This window comes from Panthera tigris, chromosome B1, assembly GCF_018350195.1.
Source record: "Panthera tigris isolate Pti1 chromosome B1, P.tigris_Pti1_mat1.1, whole genome shotgun sequence".
In the NCBI taxonomy this organism is placed as follows: Eukaryota; Metazoa; Chordata; class Mammalia; order Carnivora; family Felidae; genus Panthera; species Panthera tigris.
Genome location: NC_056663.1, coordinates 855,003 through 872,273, shown reverse-complemented (window position 1 = coordinate 872,273; position 17,271 = coordinate 855,003). Strand labels below are relative to the sequence as shown.

The 17,271-nt window shown below is 52.0% G+C and overlaps 1 protein-coding gene across 4 annotated transcripts in view; it reads left to right on the top strand.

Moving 5' to 3' along the window:
- ERICH1 (glutamate rich 1) overlaps nt 1-17,271 on the top strand; it is a 72,099-nt gene that overhangs the window by 19,158 nt on the left and 35,670 nt on the right. For all 4 annotated transcript variants that reach the window (XR_006216447.1, XM_042982821.1, XM_007089229.3 and 1 more), the window contains exons 2-3: nt 1,177-1,323; nt 8,871-9,023. Coding sequence is in view for 3 of the 4 variants with exons in the window: in XM_042982821.1 (XP_042838755.1) it covers nt 1,177-1,323; nt 8,871-9,023 (300 nt within the window). In the remaining variant the exon portion in view is untranslated. The remainder of the gene's footprint in view (nt 1-1,176; nt 1,324-8,870; nt 9,024-17,271) is intronic.

Genomic DNA, 17,271 nt, shown 5'->3' with positions numbered 1-17,271 from the left:
GATCCTCTGATGGACGGTTCTGGGGGTCCTCTGATGGACAGTCCAGGGGGGTCCTCTGATGGACGGTCCTGGGGGGGGTCCTCTGATGGACGGTTCTGGGGGGATCCTCTGATGGATGGTTCTGGGGGTCCTCTGATGGACAGTCCAGGGGGGTCCTCTGATGGACGGTCCTGGGGGGATCCTCTGATGGACGGTTCTGGGGGTCCTCTGATGGACAGTCCAGGGGGGTCCTCTGATGGACGGTCCTGGGGGGGGTCCTCTGATGGACGGTCCTGGGGGGATCCTCTGATGGATGGTTCTGGGGGTCCTCTGATGGACAGTGCAGGGAGGTCCTCTGATGGACGGTCCTGGGGGGATCCTCTGATGGACGGTTCTGGGGGTCCTCTGATGGACAGTCCAGGGGGGTCCTCTGATGGACGGTCCTGGGGGGATCCTCTGATGGACGGTTCTGGGGGTCCTCTGATGGACAGTCCAGGGGGGTCCTCTGATGGACGGTCCTGGGGGGATCCTCTGATGGACGGTTCTGGGGGTCCTCTGATGGACAGTCCAGGGGGGTCCTCTGATGGACGGTCCTGGGGGGATCCTCTGATGGATGGTTCTGGGGGTCCTCTGATGGACAGTGCAGGGAGGTCCTCTGATGGACAGTCCTGGGGGGTCTTCTGATGGATGTTCTTGAAGGTCCTCTGATGGACAGTCTTGGGGGGGGGGGATCGTCTGATGGACAGTATAGGGGTTTCCCCTGATGGACAGTCCTGGGGGATCCTCTGATGGATGGTCCTGGTGATCGTCTGATGGATGGTCCTGGGGGAGTCATCTGATGGACAGTGCAGGGGTTTCCTCTGTTGGACAGTCCTGGGGGGTCCTCTGATGGATGGTCCTGGGATCCTCTGATGGATGGTCCTGGGGGTCCTCTGATGGACGGTCCTGGGGATCCTCGGGGAACAATGCTGGGGGATCCTCTAGGGGATAGTACTGGGGGTCCTTGAGGGGACAGTGCTGGCAAGGCTTCAGGTGATGGTGCTGGGGGTCCTCGGGGGACAGTGCTAGGTTGTCCTCACGCACATTCCCTTTTCTCTCTGGTGGTAATGTCAGGCTTTGTCTTTATTTTAGGTAAAATCCATTTGCAATTTAAATGAACCTCCGTGAATAATTCTTTCTTCTCTTTTTCACTTGTAGTGTTCGTGGAGAAAGTTCTGAGGAGGCTTTTCCCTAGTGTTCCCTGTGGCCAAGAAAAGAGGGTACTCGTGGCTCCAGCTTCTGGAAACCCAGCCGAGAGGGTGGCCACTACGGACCCCAGGGGCAGGAGTGCCCCCACCTTGACAGGTGAGGGGCTTGCAGGGGGAGGGGAGGGGGGGGTCAGTGACCTGGCAGTTGTCATGTTTTGCCCTGGAGCAGGCAGCTCTGGCCTGGCTGTCGGGTGGTGACCCTGCACGTCCTGTATCTGGCAGTGCAAGGTCACTGTGCCCACACTGTGGACTTCAGCGTGCTCAGTGCGGAGAGAAGCTGGTGCTGGCACCTCCGTTAAAGACCAGCTTGAGTTCACTGTGCTGGGCAGAGACTGTCCTCGTCCCGGTGCAGGTGCGGAAGCAGTGTGAAGAGCTGTGGCCGGGGCGTGGGGAGGACCCCTTGTGAGAGCCAGGGAGCACGGGGCAGTGGCTGGGGCGCGGGGAGGACCCCTGGCCATTTCCATGTCGCTGTCCACACCCAGGAGAAGTGAAAACACATGTTGCACAAACGTTTTCACGTGGGTATTCGCAGCAGCAACGTGTCCTTACCGTTGTCCGTGCCACCGTCCACACTGTTGTCCTCGCCATCGTCCACGCCCTTTTCCACGCCCTTGCCCACACCACTGCCTGCACCGTTGTCCACACTGCTGTCCACGACACTATCTAGCTCCTGCACCAAGCAAGTGCCCAGGGTCCTGCAGGCTTACTTTGCTCAGCTGCTGGTCCCCCATTTGCAAAAGGAGGACCTACCAGGCATAGACACCACCACGGTGTGCCCACCAAAGGGACGGTTGGGAATACTGGTCTCACAGAAAGAAAGCGAATTATTCTAAGGACATGCAACACATCTCTTTCCAAGTCACGTATTTGACATTCCTTTGCTTTCAGCAAAATTGAAGGAAATAGTTATCAGCCGATCGTTAAAAATAGTTTTGTGAAGGGATGCCTGGGTGGCTCAGTTGGTTAAGTGGCTGACTTCAGCTCAGGTCACGATCTCATGGTTCGTGAGTTCAAGCCTCGCATCAGGCCCTGTGCTGATAGCTTGGAGCCTGGAGCCTGCTTTGGATTCTGTGTCTCCCTCTCTCTCTGTTCCTCCCCCACTCACACTTGGTCTCTCTCTCAAAAATAAATAAAGATTAAAAAAAATAGTTTTGTGAAGGGGTGTCTGGGTGGCTCAGTCAGTTAAGTATCCAACTCTTAGTTTCGGTTCAGGTCATGATCTCACAGTTTGTGGGTTTGAGTCTGCTTGGCATTGTCTCTCTCTCTCTCTCTCTCTCTCTGCCCCTCCCCTGCTCACACACACTCTCTCTCTCTCTCTCAAAATAAATAAACTTTAAAAATCTTTAATAAAAAATAATAATTTTGTTTGATGATGGATTTCTCCGTGATTTTTGGCATATTATTTACAAAGAATTCAATGAATCGAGTAATATTGCTATTTTTAAAAAGCCACATGCTGTCATCTACCTATTTTTGTGTTCAGAGTTTCTGAGCAGTTACCTCTGTAAAATGAAAACGGGTAGTGTTCCTGTAGGACCCTGTCTCGTAGCAGTGACACATGTGCTTCCATACTCCTTCCCTTGGCCCAAGGGACTTGCTCTGTAGTGGGTAATGATTAAAAGCAGTAATTGTTACTTTTGATCAATTGCCTTTTACTAATTCTAATAATGTAGAAAAAATTATGTTTACCATCATAGAAACTTTTTAAAGAAGACGGTTTATTTGAGAAGCATGATGCAGTAAAATTATTATATTAGGGTAAAACTGTGGGGGAGTTGGAGTTCCAGAGGACAAAAGGGTGAATGAGCCAAGAGTTTGATCACGTATCTTATTTAAGTGGCTGTGGTGTGTTGGATCCCCCTTAGACACAGCACAAGTAAGTCTTCCATATGGCGGCATATACAAGCTCTATAACTTGTATGTACGGAGGCACCAGTTTTAAAACTTGTTTTTAGGGAATACGTGTGCAAGAGTAGTGCCCACCTCCAGGCTGACAGGCGGGCTAGCAGGTGGCTGGGCGTCGGTCAGGTAGGTTCGTGCTGTTGAATCTGGGCTTTTTGTGGGTCCGTGAAAATCAGTATGTGGAGACACATCTATGAATGCCTGGAGATGTCATGAAAATAGACAAAGCTCTTTGGTAAAAACTGCAGTTTTCCATTAAGATGTGAATATTTCCTTATAAAATCTTGATGATACGACAGATGTCTCGGAACCCCTTCTACCCAGGTCTTTTACTTCTTAACCTTTGCCACTTCTCTGAAAGCCTGCTGTTGTATAAAAAAATATAACAAATGGAGCTCAAGGGCCTTATACCCAGTGAGTAAGTCAGGCAGAGAAAGACAGGCACAGCATGATCTCACGTTTCCGTGGACGCTGAAAACTTCAAACTGAGAGAGAATGGACAGAGGTTGCTGGGGGCTGGGCTGGGGGACGGGGAGATTATGGAACCGACCTAAAGTTATAAGGGGGATAAGTTCTGGGGGCTAATGTACAGCGTGATGAATACAGTTAGCGGTTCTGTATTGTGTACCCAACAGTTCCTGAGAATAGATGTCGTACTTATGTGAGGGGAATGGCCATCACCTTGCAGTGTTTAAGTTGTCACATCAGTACACAGTACACCCTGAGGTTTCACAGTGTAAGTGAAGTCTTCGAACACCCTCCAGCCACGTCTCCCTCTCGTCTCCCTAGAATTTGGAAGCCCCGGTTCCCATGTAGTTTCATGCTTGCTGATACAGTGTGTATACTTTAGTATATATACGTGATTCCTAGGGGGCTTGTGAAACTTTATATTAACAATGGCGATTGCTGTCTATGTAGCCGCTGTCCTGTGCTGTTGTGTGACTGTATCAGGATGTACCCCCCACCTCTGGTGTCTAGCAATCTGAGTTTCCTCCACAGCTCTCCTTTGAGTTTCTGAGCTTCTTGGGTCTCTGGGGTTGTGATTTTCATCACGTGGGGAATGTTCCCTAACTGTTTCTTGGAGGGCTTCAAGTTCACATACGAGGCCACCTGACATTGCCCCACAGCCTACAGATGCCCTGTTGGTCCCATGTCTTGTCCTTTTCTGTGAGTTTTGTTGGACTTCCATGGGGCTAAGATGTTCTCACATCTCGGCCGGCTGGGTGTGCGTGGCCAGGCGGCAAGGCAGAAGTCCACGTGGCCGCGGAAGCTGCCGTCTGTCATCCAGTGGTGCCCCAAGGGGGTCGGAAGGGGCCACCTCTCCTGTGCTCCTGCCCAGCCTCCCAGCTCTGTCTGGCCCTTCCCTGAGGTCGCTCCCCCCAGTGCCAGGCTGTGAGCCCCAGCCCCCGCCGGGCAGCTCCTCACAGGGGCACCCACGTCACGCTCAGCAGAACACGCAGGGGTCTCCCCCTAGAGCCCTGGGCTCGCTCGATGCAGCCCGCTTCTCCCGAGGACGCTGCCCGTGGCCTGCAGGCGTCGGGCCTCCCTGGAGCCCAGCTGCCAGGCCCCACCCCCAATCCTCGAGCTCACTCCGCCCCAGGCCAGCATGGCCACAGTCTCATGGCTGGTTCCCTTCCTCAGAGATCGGCATCTGGAACTTCTTTCATCAGGTTGGCCTGTCTTTGTGGTTGTTCTGGGCAAGGTGGTGCACACTTCCCACCACCCCGTCTTGACTGGAAAAGCACATCATACGTTCTTCTGGCTTTTCTAGAAGTAAGGATACGCTGGGTCACCATCAGCCTCTCCTTTGCACACAGGTGTTTCCCAAGCACGTGTCCCCAGAGAAGTAGCTTCAGATTTATTGTTCATTTTGCCAATTTGCCTGTCAGACGTGCACCACTCAAGTGACCTGCTAGTTCCTGTTTCCCCGGGTCCTACTCAACAGTTATTCCTGTTGAGTCAAGCTGACCCTTGAACGAGCCAGGGGTCGGGATGCCACCCTCCGGGCAGTTGGGACTCCCAGAAATTTACCTACTGTTGACCAGAAGTCTTACCAATAACACAGTCAACTAACACATGTCTGTATATGTATTATATACTGTATTCTTACTACAGAGTCAGCTAGAGACAAGGAAACGTCATTAAGAAAATTATAAGGAAGAGAAAATCTATTCATGTTATGTACCGTATGTATCAAAATAAATCTCCATATCAGTGGACCCCAGCAGCTCAAACCCATGTTGTTCACGTGGAGGGAGTCTGCACCTCATTTTACTGATGGTTAGTGAGGTAAAGAGCTCGGCGGCTTGCGCATGTGCGTAAACCATACTGTTTGCCCGTTTTCCTCTTGGGCTTTTTTTTGGTGTTTATCTTACAGATTTCATTTCTTTTTGTATTCCAAATCCCAATTCTTGGCCAACTATACACCTTCTCTCCATGGATTCTCTTAATTTTTGAAAACAACAATGTGTTCTATTGTTTAGAAGTTCATAGAATGTGGTTTCTCAGTCTTTAAGTCTGTGGTTTGTGCTGTTTGTGTCTGGCTTAAGAAGTCTTCCTTGTGGCGCCTGGGTGGCTCAGTCGGTCAAGCGTCCAACTCTTGATTTCAGCTCAGGTCATGATCCCAGGGTCGTGAGATGAAGCCCTATGTCGGGCTCCGTGCTGGGCATGGACCCTGCCTGGGACTCTCTCTCCCTCTCATATGCTCATACAGCATTATGTCCGTGGCAGACACCGCCCCGTCCCTCCCCATCCCTATAAGTGTCAAAGCCCAGAGCTCGTCTCCCTTCTCTGCTCTGTGTAGGTACCAGCCGTCAGCCCATCCTGAATCTGACCCCTTCCCAAAGGAAATCATTTGCTTGACTGATGTACTTCCCTTACCTCTTAGGAGGAACGCCTGCCTGAGTTGCATGGGGACAAGTATTGGTGGCCCCGAGACTTCCAGAAAGGGTAAAAGAACTCTATTTGAGGTGCAGGAGGAGGGGCCAGTGATACCAAGATGGCAAAGATTGTTCAGAAAATGATCTGACCCCTCACCCACCCTCAAAACTCCATTAAAATAGCTCAACTATTGTCCACATGAAACCTGCAACAGATGTTTACAGCAGCTTTGTTCATAGTTTCCAAAATGTGGAAGCAACCAAGACTCCCTGCAGTGGGTAACGGGTACACTGAGGTCAGTTCAGACCCTGCAGCGGGTGGCAGGTTTGCTGAGGTCCGTTCACACCCTGGAATATTTCATGGCCTTCAAGCCGTGAAAAGACACAGAGGAGCCTTAAATGCAGATCTCAGTGAAAGAAGGCTGAGAAATCTACAAACTGCATGATTCCAACTACATGACATTCTGGAAAAGGCAAACCAGGTAGACAGGGAAAACGTGAGTGGTTGCCAGAGGCTGGGGGCGGGGGATGGCCAGGCGGAGCACAGAGGGTTTTTAGGGCAGTGTTGTGAGTACAGGGAATCCTGCATTGTCCAGACCCACAGAATGCACAACACCAGGAGTGACCCTCACGTGGACTGTGGACCCTGGGTGACGACAGTGTGTCCGTGTCGGATCTCTGACTGTAACAGATGTGCCCTCTGATGGGTGTGGGGGGTGCCCATACTGTTGGGGGGGCAGTGTGTGTGTGCAGAGAGGTATAAGGGAAATCTCTGTACCTTTCTCAATTTTGCTCTGAACCTAAAACCTCTAAAAATGTAAAGTCTTAAGTATTTTCTTAATTACTCAGCTCTCAAGGTGCTTGGGGGTGAGTGGACAATTTGTAGAAAAGGAGGATGCCGAATTTTGCGTCTGGAATGACAGGGACAAAGGAGAGGTAGGAGCCAGGCCCAGGACTGGGGCCAGAGCAGGGAAGACAAGGTGTCCCCTCCAGGACTCGTGGGGGCTCTAGGAGGGCTCTGGGCCGACCGTACCGTGTGGTCGGGGGCCAGAGCCAAGTTTCAATCATTCTACCAGAGACAGGAAGGCGGAGCTTACAGCCTGTTACTTGTGTGGGGCTGAAAGTCTGAAGTCTGAACACCTAATGGCCACACCTGCTGTGTGTGTCACGGAAGGAAGGAACTAAACCCGTTTTTGATGGTGGCACGTGGTGTGAGGACACTGTGACAAACGTCTCTCCTTGGGTCAGTGACGGCATTTACTTGGACGTGTCAAAGCCTGGCTGTGCTGCTGGCTCTGTTCTGAGATGCTGGGTTGGACACCCGGAACCGGCTCGCACGACCGTGACCACCATTAGGAAATACAGGGGTCAAGTGTGCAAGCTTCTGAAAGCGCGTCTCCGTTACGGACAGGCCGAGGGGCAGGGGACCCTGTAGGGACGCCTGTACATCTGAGCTCCTGTCCCAGCACGAAGTCTGTGCTGCTCCTCGGGCACAAGACAGAGTCATGGCCCCGGGTCTCTCCTCTGGCCGGCTGCCCCTGTGTCCTGTGCTCGTTTCCCTCGTGGCTCTCTGTGTGGCCATGAGCACTGCGTTACTGGCTCCCTCCCGGGCAGAGATGAGGCTGCCGTGTATCACAGTGTCCAGTGCCCCGCGGGAGGCGCTCAGTGACCTCAGTGTGAGCCACTCCAGGTCCGAGTAAGGAGCTAAAAGGACAGGATGACCAGGCACGTGTTGGCGACCACCCCAGAATGGGCTCTACTTGAGTCACGCGGGTCCCCGGAACTCCCCCCAACTGCACCACTGCCCCCACACTCTCTCTGCTCACACTCCGAGTTTATTCAGAGTTTGTTCCTGTGTGTGGTCCAGTGACAGAAATGACAGCGCAGCACGGGGACCAGGGTCCGTAGTGTCATACTGCCGTGTGCTGACAGATGGTGACCGTGCCTCTCGCAGGAACAGGGCACTGTGCATACAGTGGTCGAGTCCGTATGTGGTACGCGTGAACGGATACAACACGCTCTGTCAGCTGTACGCGAATCAACTGTGGCCAATGCCACCCGATGTCGGAAAGAGCATGGGAGGAGGCGAGGTGGTGGGGATGCCGTTCTGGACCACGTGTATCAAGAGCCAGCAAAAAAGGTGCTCATCCTTCGGACCAGCAGTTCATCTCCAGGACTTTGTCTGAAGGAACTCCGTGGCCAAGTGTGCAAAGTTTGTGCAACAAGGACGGTCGTAGAAGCTGTTTGTGATAGTGAAAATTTAGAGTCAATCTCCATGTGCAAAATCTAGGACAATAATTGGGTTATAATTAAATTATAATTTGCCAAACGTGGCATATTATATAGCCGTTAAAAGATCGTGTAGATGTAAATATATCTTAATATATTTCCTCATCACGTTCTATTAACTTCTGAATGATACGATACACGTAATATACAAATGTGTAATAATGAAATGCATGTGGCAAGATCCCATTAAGGTGTGTGTGTACACAGCGTATGTGGGTTGTTTGCACACCTGGAGAAATCCCAGACTGTGCACCAAGACGTCAAGAGATTCATGTTGTAACAGTGGAAGGTATGCTATGAGGAATACTGTTTTTTCTGCTTAGTTATACTTTTACATCATTGTAAAACACAGAGGTTAGGTAATCACGGATCCTCCCTTTTTCCTGGCTGGATCTTGGGCTGTCCTGCTGCTCTGGCCAAGTGCTTGGTGTCCTGAGATCAGTGCTGACAGCAGTGGCTGGGCTTTGTGACCTGTTGGGTTCCGTGTCTCCAGTGGATGTGGTTGGGGAAGGGCCAGGGCCAGTGAGGGTCTCATCACAGTATGCCATGTTCACAGCCCCCTTGTCTCCTGCAGGTGGAGACTCCAAGGTCCCTCCTCGAAGGCGGCTCTACACGGCGAGTTTGCCTCCTGAGGGGTACGTCCCAGCCCCCCCAGAGCCGCAGGCCAGCCTGGCCTCCGAGGACAGCTCGGGCAGCGATGACGCGGGGAAAGGATGCCCCCTCTCAGGTGAGGCGTGATTCTGCAGCTTAACTTCACCCAAATTTACCGCGACAGGGCCGGGGGAGCAGGTCACTGGACGGCTACCGAGTGGGCTGGTTTGTGTCCTACAATCATTAAAAGTGACGTCACAAAATTCACAGCAGGAAAACAGACTTGAGGCAGGAGGAGATTTAGCTGGGACCCGACCGTGGCCGTAATCACTCGTGCTGCTATTAAACACGTCACATGTTAATGGTAGTTGTTGTGGTTTAAGTAGAACTGTTTTCTTGATTTTCCATTTTATTCAGCATTTCTGAGATTGTGTATCAATTTTGTAATGATGGAAATAACTTGCTTTGCCTCACTTTTGTGAAAGAATTGAATGTCTGTCTTGCTTTTGTGGTTGAAGGTCGCGTGAACAAAAGACATACCTGCTTTAGTGGATGTGCCGATGTTACGTTAAATCCGCAAATAGAGGTTTCACCCAGACGAGTTTCAACAAGTATAAACTCAGAAACTCTACCCTACAAATGTCAAGAGAAGGTGGTTTCCTTGTACATTGATCTTTCCAAGTCCCTAATTAAAGGACCAGAAACCATAAAACCAAAAATGGGGTAGGTGAGGAATAATCTATTCATCGTTTCAAACCCTGTTGAAAATCTTTGGAATGCGATTAGTAGATAAAGGGATTATTTCATTAGGAAATTTAACTGTGTTCTTACGAGGATGAATTATTTTGGGGAGCACACTTCACCGCGTGCTCAGTCTATTCAGTAAAAACCATGTGTCCCGTGCCGCTGTGCTCAGTCAGTTCTGGTTCACCCACAGCTGCACACAGTCGGCCCTGCCGAGGAGGCCAGCACGGGCTGGGCCACGTGAGGGACCCCAGTGCCAGAGGCTTGAGTCTGTCCTGTGACCGGTAGGCTCTGCGCTGTAGGGACGCCCTCCTAGGAAGCCGGGGTGTTCGCACGAGGTGGCCCTGTGGTGCCGCCCTGACAGCTGTGCACTGATGAGAGCCAAAGAGAAAAGACCAGGGACACTGAGGACCTGGGATGCATTCCTTTTAGCTCCACGGTCACCTCAGAGTTCAACGCAAATTGTGTACCGTTGACTGAAGCGTTATCACAGGGCATGTCTCTGTGAGGTGTTTGTCAGGAAAATTTGTCAGTTTGTCTCTTCCTCTGTTACCTGTTGTGGGCGTGGCCATTGTGGAGAGAACCTTCCGTGGGTCTTCCTTTCCCCGGGAAGGGAGTGATGATGTGGGGGATGGTACTTGGCCCATCACCCACCAAGGAGAGAGCGGACAGGTCTGTACCCGAGATCAGTTCTGTCCACGTTGCTCTGTCCACTGAGACTCGCCCTCACCTTCCGTCTGGGCTCCCATCGACTTGGGCCCTGATGCTGTGTGGCCGGCCGTCTGCCACTCGGGTCTGCAGTTCCTCACCGGCTCCACCCACCTCCATGGGGACCACGGCTTGGCTTTAAGAGGCGGCTCTTTCTAGAGGCCCTGTGAGTCCAGGGTCCTATGTCCACTTTTCCAGAAGAGCTTTGAATACAGATCCAGGCCTGGGAAGTCCTTATCTTTCACTTGTGAACACTTGTAACTGACGTCTAAATGTTTCCAACTACTTTGTTTACTCCCTGTTCCTTGTCAGCCCAGGAAGCAGGGTGTTGGAGGTGATAAAGTTGGAGAAGGCCTCCCACCAGTGGTCTCTGGAATGAAAGGCCGTACAGTGCTGTGCGGCGGGCGTGTGGGCTGGGGTCTCGCCGAGGCCTGGGGCCCACGCTGCTGCACAGCCACACCTAGCTCCCTGTGGGGCCAGAGGATGCGCCAGGCAGGGGTGTGCAAACCTGGAAGCTGGGAGGAATCCTGAATCTTTTCATTTGCGATTTTAAGCAAAGAGAACATGAGAACTGAGATTGGAAAAAGAAGAAAAAGTCAAATCGTTACTGTTTTCAAAGAACCACTTTAGACCATTGACTTCCATTGTGAATACCCAGGACCAGGACCCCCTTGCATGTGAGTCACTTCAGTACCTTCTACAGCTTTAGATAAAAAGAAATCCGTGCTCCCTGTGCTCCTTACTGCCTTAGACACCCCAGCTCTTCCCATCTTGCTCACACAGTGCTGCATGCTGTTCTCAAGAAGCTGGTAAATGTGTCCATTACCCCTGGAGCGTCCCGCCGTGTCCCGTTACCCCTGGAGCATCCCGCCGTGTCCCGTTACCCCTGGAGCGGCCCGCCGTGTCCCGTTACCCCTGGAGCGTCCCGCCGTGTCCCGTTACCCCTGGAGCGTCCCGCCGTGTCCCGTTACCCCTGGAGCGGCCCGCCGTGTCCCGTTACCCCTGGAGCGGCCCGCCGTGTCCCGTTACCCCTGGAGCATCCCGCCGTGTCCCGTTACCCCTGGAGCGGCCCGCCGTGTCCCGTTACCCCTGGAGCGGCCCGCCGTGTCCCGTTACCCCTGGAGCGGCCCGCCGTGTCCCGTTACCCCTGGAGCGTCCCGCCGTGTCCCGTTACCCCTGGAGCGTCCCGCCATGTCCCGTTACCCCTGGAGCGGCCCGCCGTGTCCCGTTACCCCTGGAGCGGCCCGCCGTGTCCCGTTACCCCTGGAGCGGCCCGCCGTGTCCAGTACCCGTGGAGTGGCCTGCTGTCCTGTTCTTGGTTGTTTGTGTCGCTGTCCCAATGCTGAGGACACCTTCCCCAGCCTCAGGACAGCTGGGGCCTCAGGAGAAAGGGCCCCAGGTCTGCAGCACCACGTCCTGTGCGAGGGATCCTTCTGTCCTCTGGACTCACTTCCCTCACCTGCCTCATGGCGGTAACAGCCCAGACTTGTGTGCCAGTTAAAGTGGGTTTACTGCAAAATTGCGCCAACATAAGCACAGCCAGCTTTTGTTCCCCGAGACACCGGAGCCCGGACTTGAGTCTTTAGTCAACGTTGGGAGGTGAGGGCAGTAATTATTTATAGAAACAGCCCGTGAGGAAAGTCTGCTCTCCAAGTTTATAATCACCAGTGGTTTTGGCCATATGGACGTGGTTTTGTTCAGATGAATTTGCAAAGTCATTAACATTAAGTCTTCTGATCATTATTCTAATAACATGCACGAAAGGAAATACTGACCTCGTGGCTTTTGGAAGCAGGAGCTAACTGCACGGTTCCCTGCAGACTCACTGTGAGCCAGGCATCTGTCCCTTCCGTGTATTGGCAGGTGGCTTTAGACTTGTCGCCTGTGTCTGGGCTGAGGGAAGCCCCACCCCTGGCTTCCTTGAGGCCTCCGAGGGCGTCACTGTAGCACGTAGCCCAGCGCCCCACCTTGTTTGACTACCAAGTGCAGTTTTTACCAAATGCAGATGGAGGCAAGGGGGAGGCCTAGGAAGGCACTTGGCCAAAACCTGCTGACCAGGGGCCACGTCCCACCTGCTTGAGGGGGTGTCAGGTGGCTGGGAGGGTCAGTGGAGGTGGGGCCGCTCTGCTGACAACCTGAGCACCCTCACCAGATGTGAGGTGGAACGAGCTGCCAGCCCCCGGAAGGCTTTCGTGCATCCTTGGGCCCCTGAGAGGCTGGAGCTCTTGTGTGCGCTCGTGCTGGGTTCCTCTGGTGTCTTACCAACGCACCTGATGCTCTGGGTCCCTCCTCAGTGAAGTGAGCCAGCACAAACCTGATGAATTTTGGTCATGGGCCCCGTGGCACAAGATGTCAGAGTATTATTTTGAAATCATGTGCTGATGCACTCAGTTCACCTCTTCAGCCACATTAGTTCTGTTTGCCCTTAATTTTCTTAAAGTAGAGCCACTGACTTTCCAGCCATCATTGGCATATACTCATAAGAAATTTGGATTAGAGAAATATGTAGATTTCTACTTTAGCTTCAAGTGAATGCATTGCAGTAATAGAATGAATTGTAAATACTTTTATTACATATTGATTAATAGTTATTCAACTAATAAACATTCTAGAAGGAGACCCTGAGAAAAGAAGGTAGGACATTATTTCAGACAAGGACGTCTGTTCTCACACCACATGTACTCAACACAGCATGGGAAGTCCTGGCCAGATCAGTCGGGCAAGAGGAAGGAATAGAAGGCATCCAGATTGGCAAGGAAGAAGCGAAACTCACTATTTGCAGATGACATGATATTACATAGAAGAAATCCTAAAGGCTCCACAAAAAAATTGTTGGAACTGATAAATTCAGTAAGGATGTAGGATACATAGTCAGTATACAGAAATAAGTTTCGTTTCTATACATTGACGACAAACTGTTAGAAGTAGTCAGGGAAACAGTCCCATGTACACCTGCATCAAACAGAATAAAATATCTGGGAATAAACTTAACCAAGGAAGTGAAAGACCTGATAAAACACTGATGAAAGAAACTAAAGACAAATGGAGAGACCTCCACGCTCATGGGCTGGAAGATTAACATTGTTAAAGCGTCCGTACTGCCCAAAGCAGTCCGCAGAGTCAGTGTCAACCCTATCAAATTACCAATGGCATTTTTCAAAGAAATAGAACAAACGATCCTAAAATCCATATGCAACACAAAATACCCTGAAGAGCCAAAGCAATGTTGAGAAAGAAGAACAAAGCTAGAAGCAACACAATCGCAAGTTTCAAGTTATATTACAAAGCTGTGATAGTCGAGTCAGTGTGGTACTGCCACAAAACAGACACGTAGATCAGTGGAACGGAACAAAGAGCCCAGAAATCAACCAGCTATATGGTCAGTGAATCTGCAACGAGAGGCAAGAATATACAAATGGGGAACAGACAATCTCTTCAACAGATGGTGTTGGGAAAACTAGACCCCTTTCTTACACCATACGCAAAAATAAATTCAATATGGATTAAAGACCTAAATATGAGATCTGAAACCATGAAAATGCTAGAAGAAAACATAGGGGGAAAGCTCTTTGACATAGTTCTTGTCAGTGATTTTTTGGATTTGACACCAAAAGCAGAGCCAATAAAAGCAAAACATAAACTGTCTGGACTATAGCAAGATAAGAACCTTCTGCACAGTTAAGGAAACCACTAACAAAACAAAAAGGCAGCCGAGGGAACAGGAAAAATATTTGCAAAGGCTATGTCCAATAAGGGGTTAATATCCCAAATATATAAAGAATTTATGCAACAGTAGCCCAGAAACAAAAAAAATCTGATTAAAAAATGGGCAGAAGACATGAATAGACATTTAGACACTTTTGCAAAGAAGGCCTCCAGATGCAACGGACCCATGACAAGATGCTCAGCATCACTCCTCATCAGGAAAACACAAATCAAAGCCACAAGGAGATCCCACCTCACACCTGTCAGAGTGGCTACAGTTAACAACTCAGGGAACAACAGAGGTCGGCCAGGGTGCGGAGAAAGGGGAGGCTTCTTGCTGATGGTGGGAATGCAAACTGGTGCGGCCGCTCTGGAGAGCAGTGTGGAGGCTCCTCACACAATTCGAAGAGCCACGTACGACCCAGCAATTCCACTTGTGGGCACAGAACCTCAGAGAGTGGAAACAAGATCACGGAGAGAAACCCGTCCCCGTGTTCACGGCGGGTGGTTCACAAAAGCAACACGTGGAAACAACCCCTCGTGTCTATCGAAGGCTGGGGGGATGAAGTTGCCATCGTGTGAACGTACACTAGATGTTGATCAGCAGGAGAAAGAAGGACATCCTGCCATTTGTGACCACATGCATGGACGTGGAGGCGAGTGAGCCACGTCTGAGGGAGAAGTGAAATCCCGCATGGCATCCCCTATGTGTGGAACCTAAACAAACAAAAGGCCAAGTCCTAGAAAGAGAGCACCCGGGAGGGGTTGGGAGAAATGGGACAGGTGGGTAATGGGCACAGATTGCTGCTCTGACAGGAGAGGAGTCCGGGCTGTTTGAGAAGAGGACGGTCGCACCCTATGCGGCAGGCAAGGACAGACACAGGACGTGCAGTGACGTTGAGCAGGACCACGTGAGTCCCATCAGAAGCCCAAGCACCGGCCCCACCAGTGCATGCCGAAGTTTCCAGAGGACAGCCATGCCTCTGGGCCACGCCTCTGGGCCACGCCTCTGGGCCATGCCGGGTGTCCGGGCTGAGGCATCCTCACCAGCACCCACAGCCTCTACCACGCGGGCTTGCGGAGTTCTCCATGCACGAGGTCACAAGTCCACGGCCAAAAGGAGGGTTTGTGCTGCGCTCCCGGTCAGGGCCTCGCACGGGCACCGTCTTCCTCGGGGCCGGGATCCCAGGCCTGTCTGTGCACGGAGCTTCGATAGCGGCAGCAGGCGAAGGTGGGGTGTTTGGCCGCCAGTGCGGGAGATGCCAGGAAGAGGGACGTGCGGGGGTCTGAGGCCCGAGTTCTCCAGCGCTCTCAGCCACCTGACCGGCCTCCTGACCGCGGGGGTCACATTTCTCTCGTCTGTGTAATGAGGGGTTTGAACTAGACGGTTCTCTGAAGACTCTGCCACTTTGAAACGTTAGTGCACTGGTATTTCCTTGAATTGACTGTCCCGTAAAGTAATAACAGATAAAGAGTAGCCATGGAAATACTTTTAACTCTGAAGCAGCGTCTTGGAGCCACCAGTGAGGGGGTGTGCCAGCATAACACGCGATACCGGTGGACGGGGGGCAAACTGTTCAGCAGACAGTGTGTTCTGGGGAGACCAGCATCAGCCAGACGGACAGCATGACGTCGGAGAGCAGGGAGCGAAGGAAACACGAGGCAGCACCGGGCTGAGCCCCGTGGGGCCACCCTTCACTCAGCACGCGGTCCCTGTAGACTGACAGCTGGTCCCCGGCCCAGCTGTGGACGGCAGGGTCCCCACCCCACTGCCTAGCCTGTCCGCGCACTGCAGATGGTGCTGAGCACTGTCGAGAGGTTTCCTGAGGCTTCAGGGAAGTGAGGTGCAGACAGACCACGTTCTCCCGGGTGGCGGCCTGTGACCTTCCTGCAGCACCAGCCGCCAGGTCACTGCACTCTCCCATGTCTACACGGACACAAATTTGGTTTCACGTGGGACTTCACAAATCCTTCCTAAGAGCAGTTGCCACCTTCTTCTAAATTATTCAGGAGATAGGGAATGAACAGTAAACGGGGACAAGTGTGTGTGGTTATTGCAGACTTCAGCTCAGGTCATAATCTCGCAGGCCGTGAGTTCAAGCCCCATGTCAGGCTCACTGCTGTCGGCACAGAGCCTGCTTCAGACCCTCTGCCCCTCTCTCTCTGCCCCTCCTCCGCTTACACTTTCTCAGAAATAAAGAAAAGGTTAAAGAAAAGTGGTCTTTTGGAATTAAGGATTTCCATAGCTCTGCTGTGCCTTGAAACAACGAGGCAGCACGAGAACTCCGTGAATTCTGAACGGAGGTCCCATTATATTCCCACGCCTGTCCACTCTCAATCTCAGCGTCCTCGGACCCTCAGGAAACACGAGTTTGCCCCAAATGGGGGCTTGTGAAGGAGCAGGTGGCCGCAGAAGAGCCAGTGATGGCCCCACCCCCAGCTGCGAGGAGGACAGCGTGGAGACGCCCCACCCCCCTTCCCCCCGGGGTGCTCTCGTCCGTCTTTGGGTGGCGTCTCTGAGAGTGTCCCAGCCATCTGGACCCTGAGACGCACTAGCTGGTAACCCAAGGAACCCCATTAGTAAGAAGTTAAGGAGACCCAGATCTCCTCCCAAATCCACCCTAATCACTCTGATGGAGAGAGAGAAACCCTGGACAAGAGAGCGCCTTCCTGGTGTGGGATCAAAGTGGACCGCAGGCCACGATACTTCGGGCTCCAAAAGACAGTGGATTCATAAGAGAAATCACGGCTTTTGCTTTTGACTTTGAGGGCGCAAGGAGATCTGGCCTCCCAGTCTCCTTACTTCCTCCTCTCCTTACTTCCTCCTCGAGGCAGGATCTGAAACACGAACTGTTTGCTGAGAACCTAGAACATCAGACACGGAGAGACAAGCATGGCCGAAACACAACCTTCTCGCATGTAGGGCCCTCGGCCTAGCAAGTGGAGTAGAGCCTGTGACGAGTTTTAGCCTCACTTGCCGATGTCGTTAGTGGGAGGAGAGCCCTGGGGTCACAGGTTTGAGCCTGGACTCAGCAGTAAGAGAAGGCTGGCTCATAAGCAGGAAATAAGTTAGTTTTGGGCACAGGGAATGAAGAGCCATGAAAAGGCCTGGTATGTTGATGTGAAAACTGTTGTAAAGGGTCAAATTTATCATTTCACCATTTTTTTTCATTGTACTTTACTCAGAGCTCTGCACATAATGCAGCCAGCAGCTACATTCTGTCCTT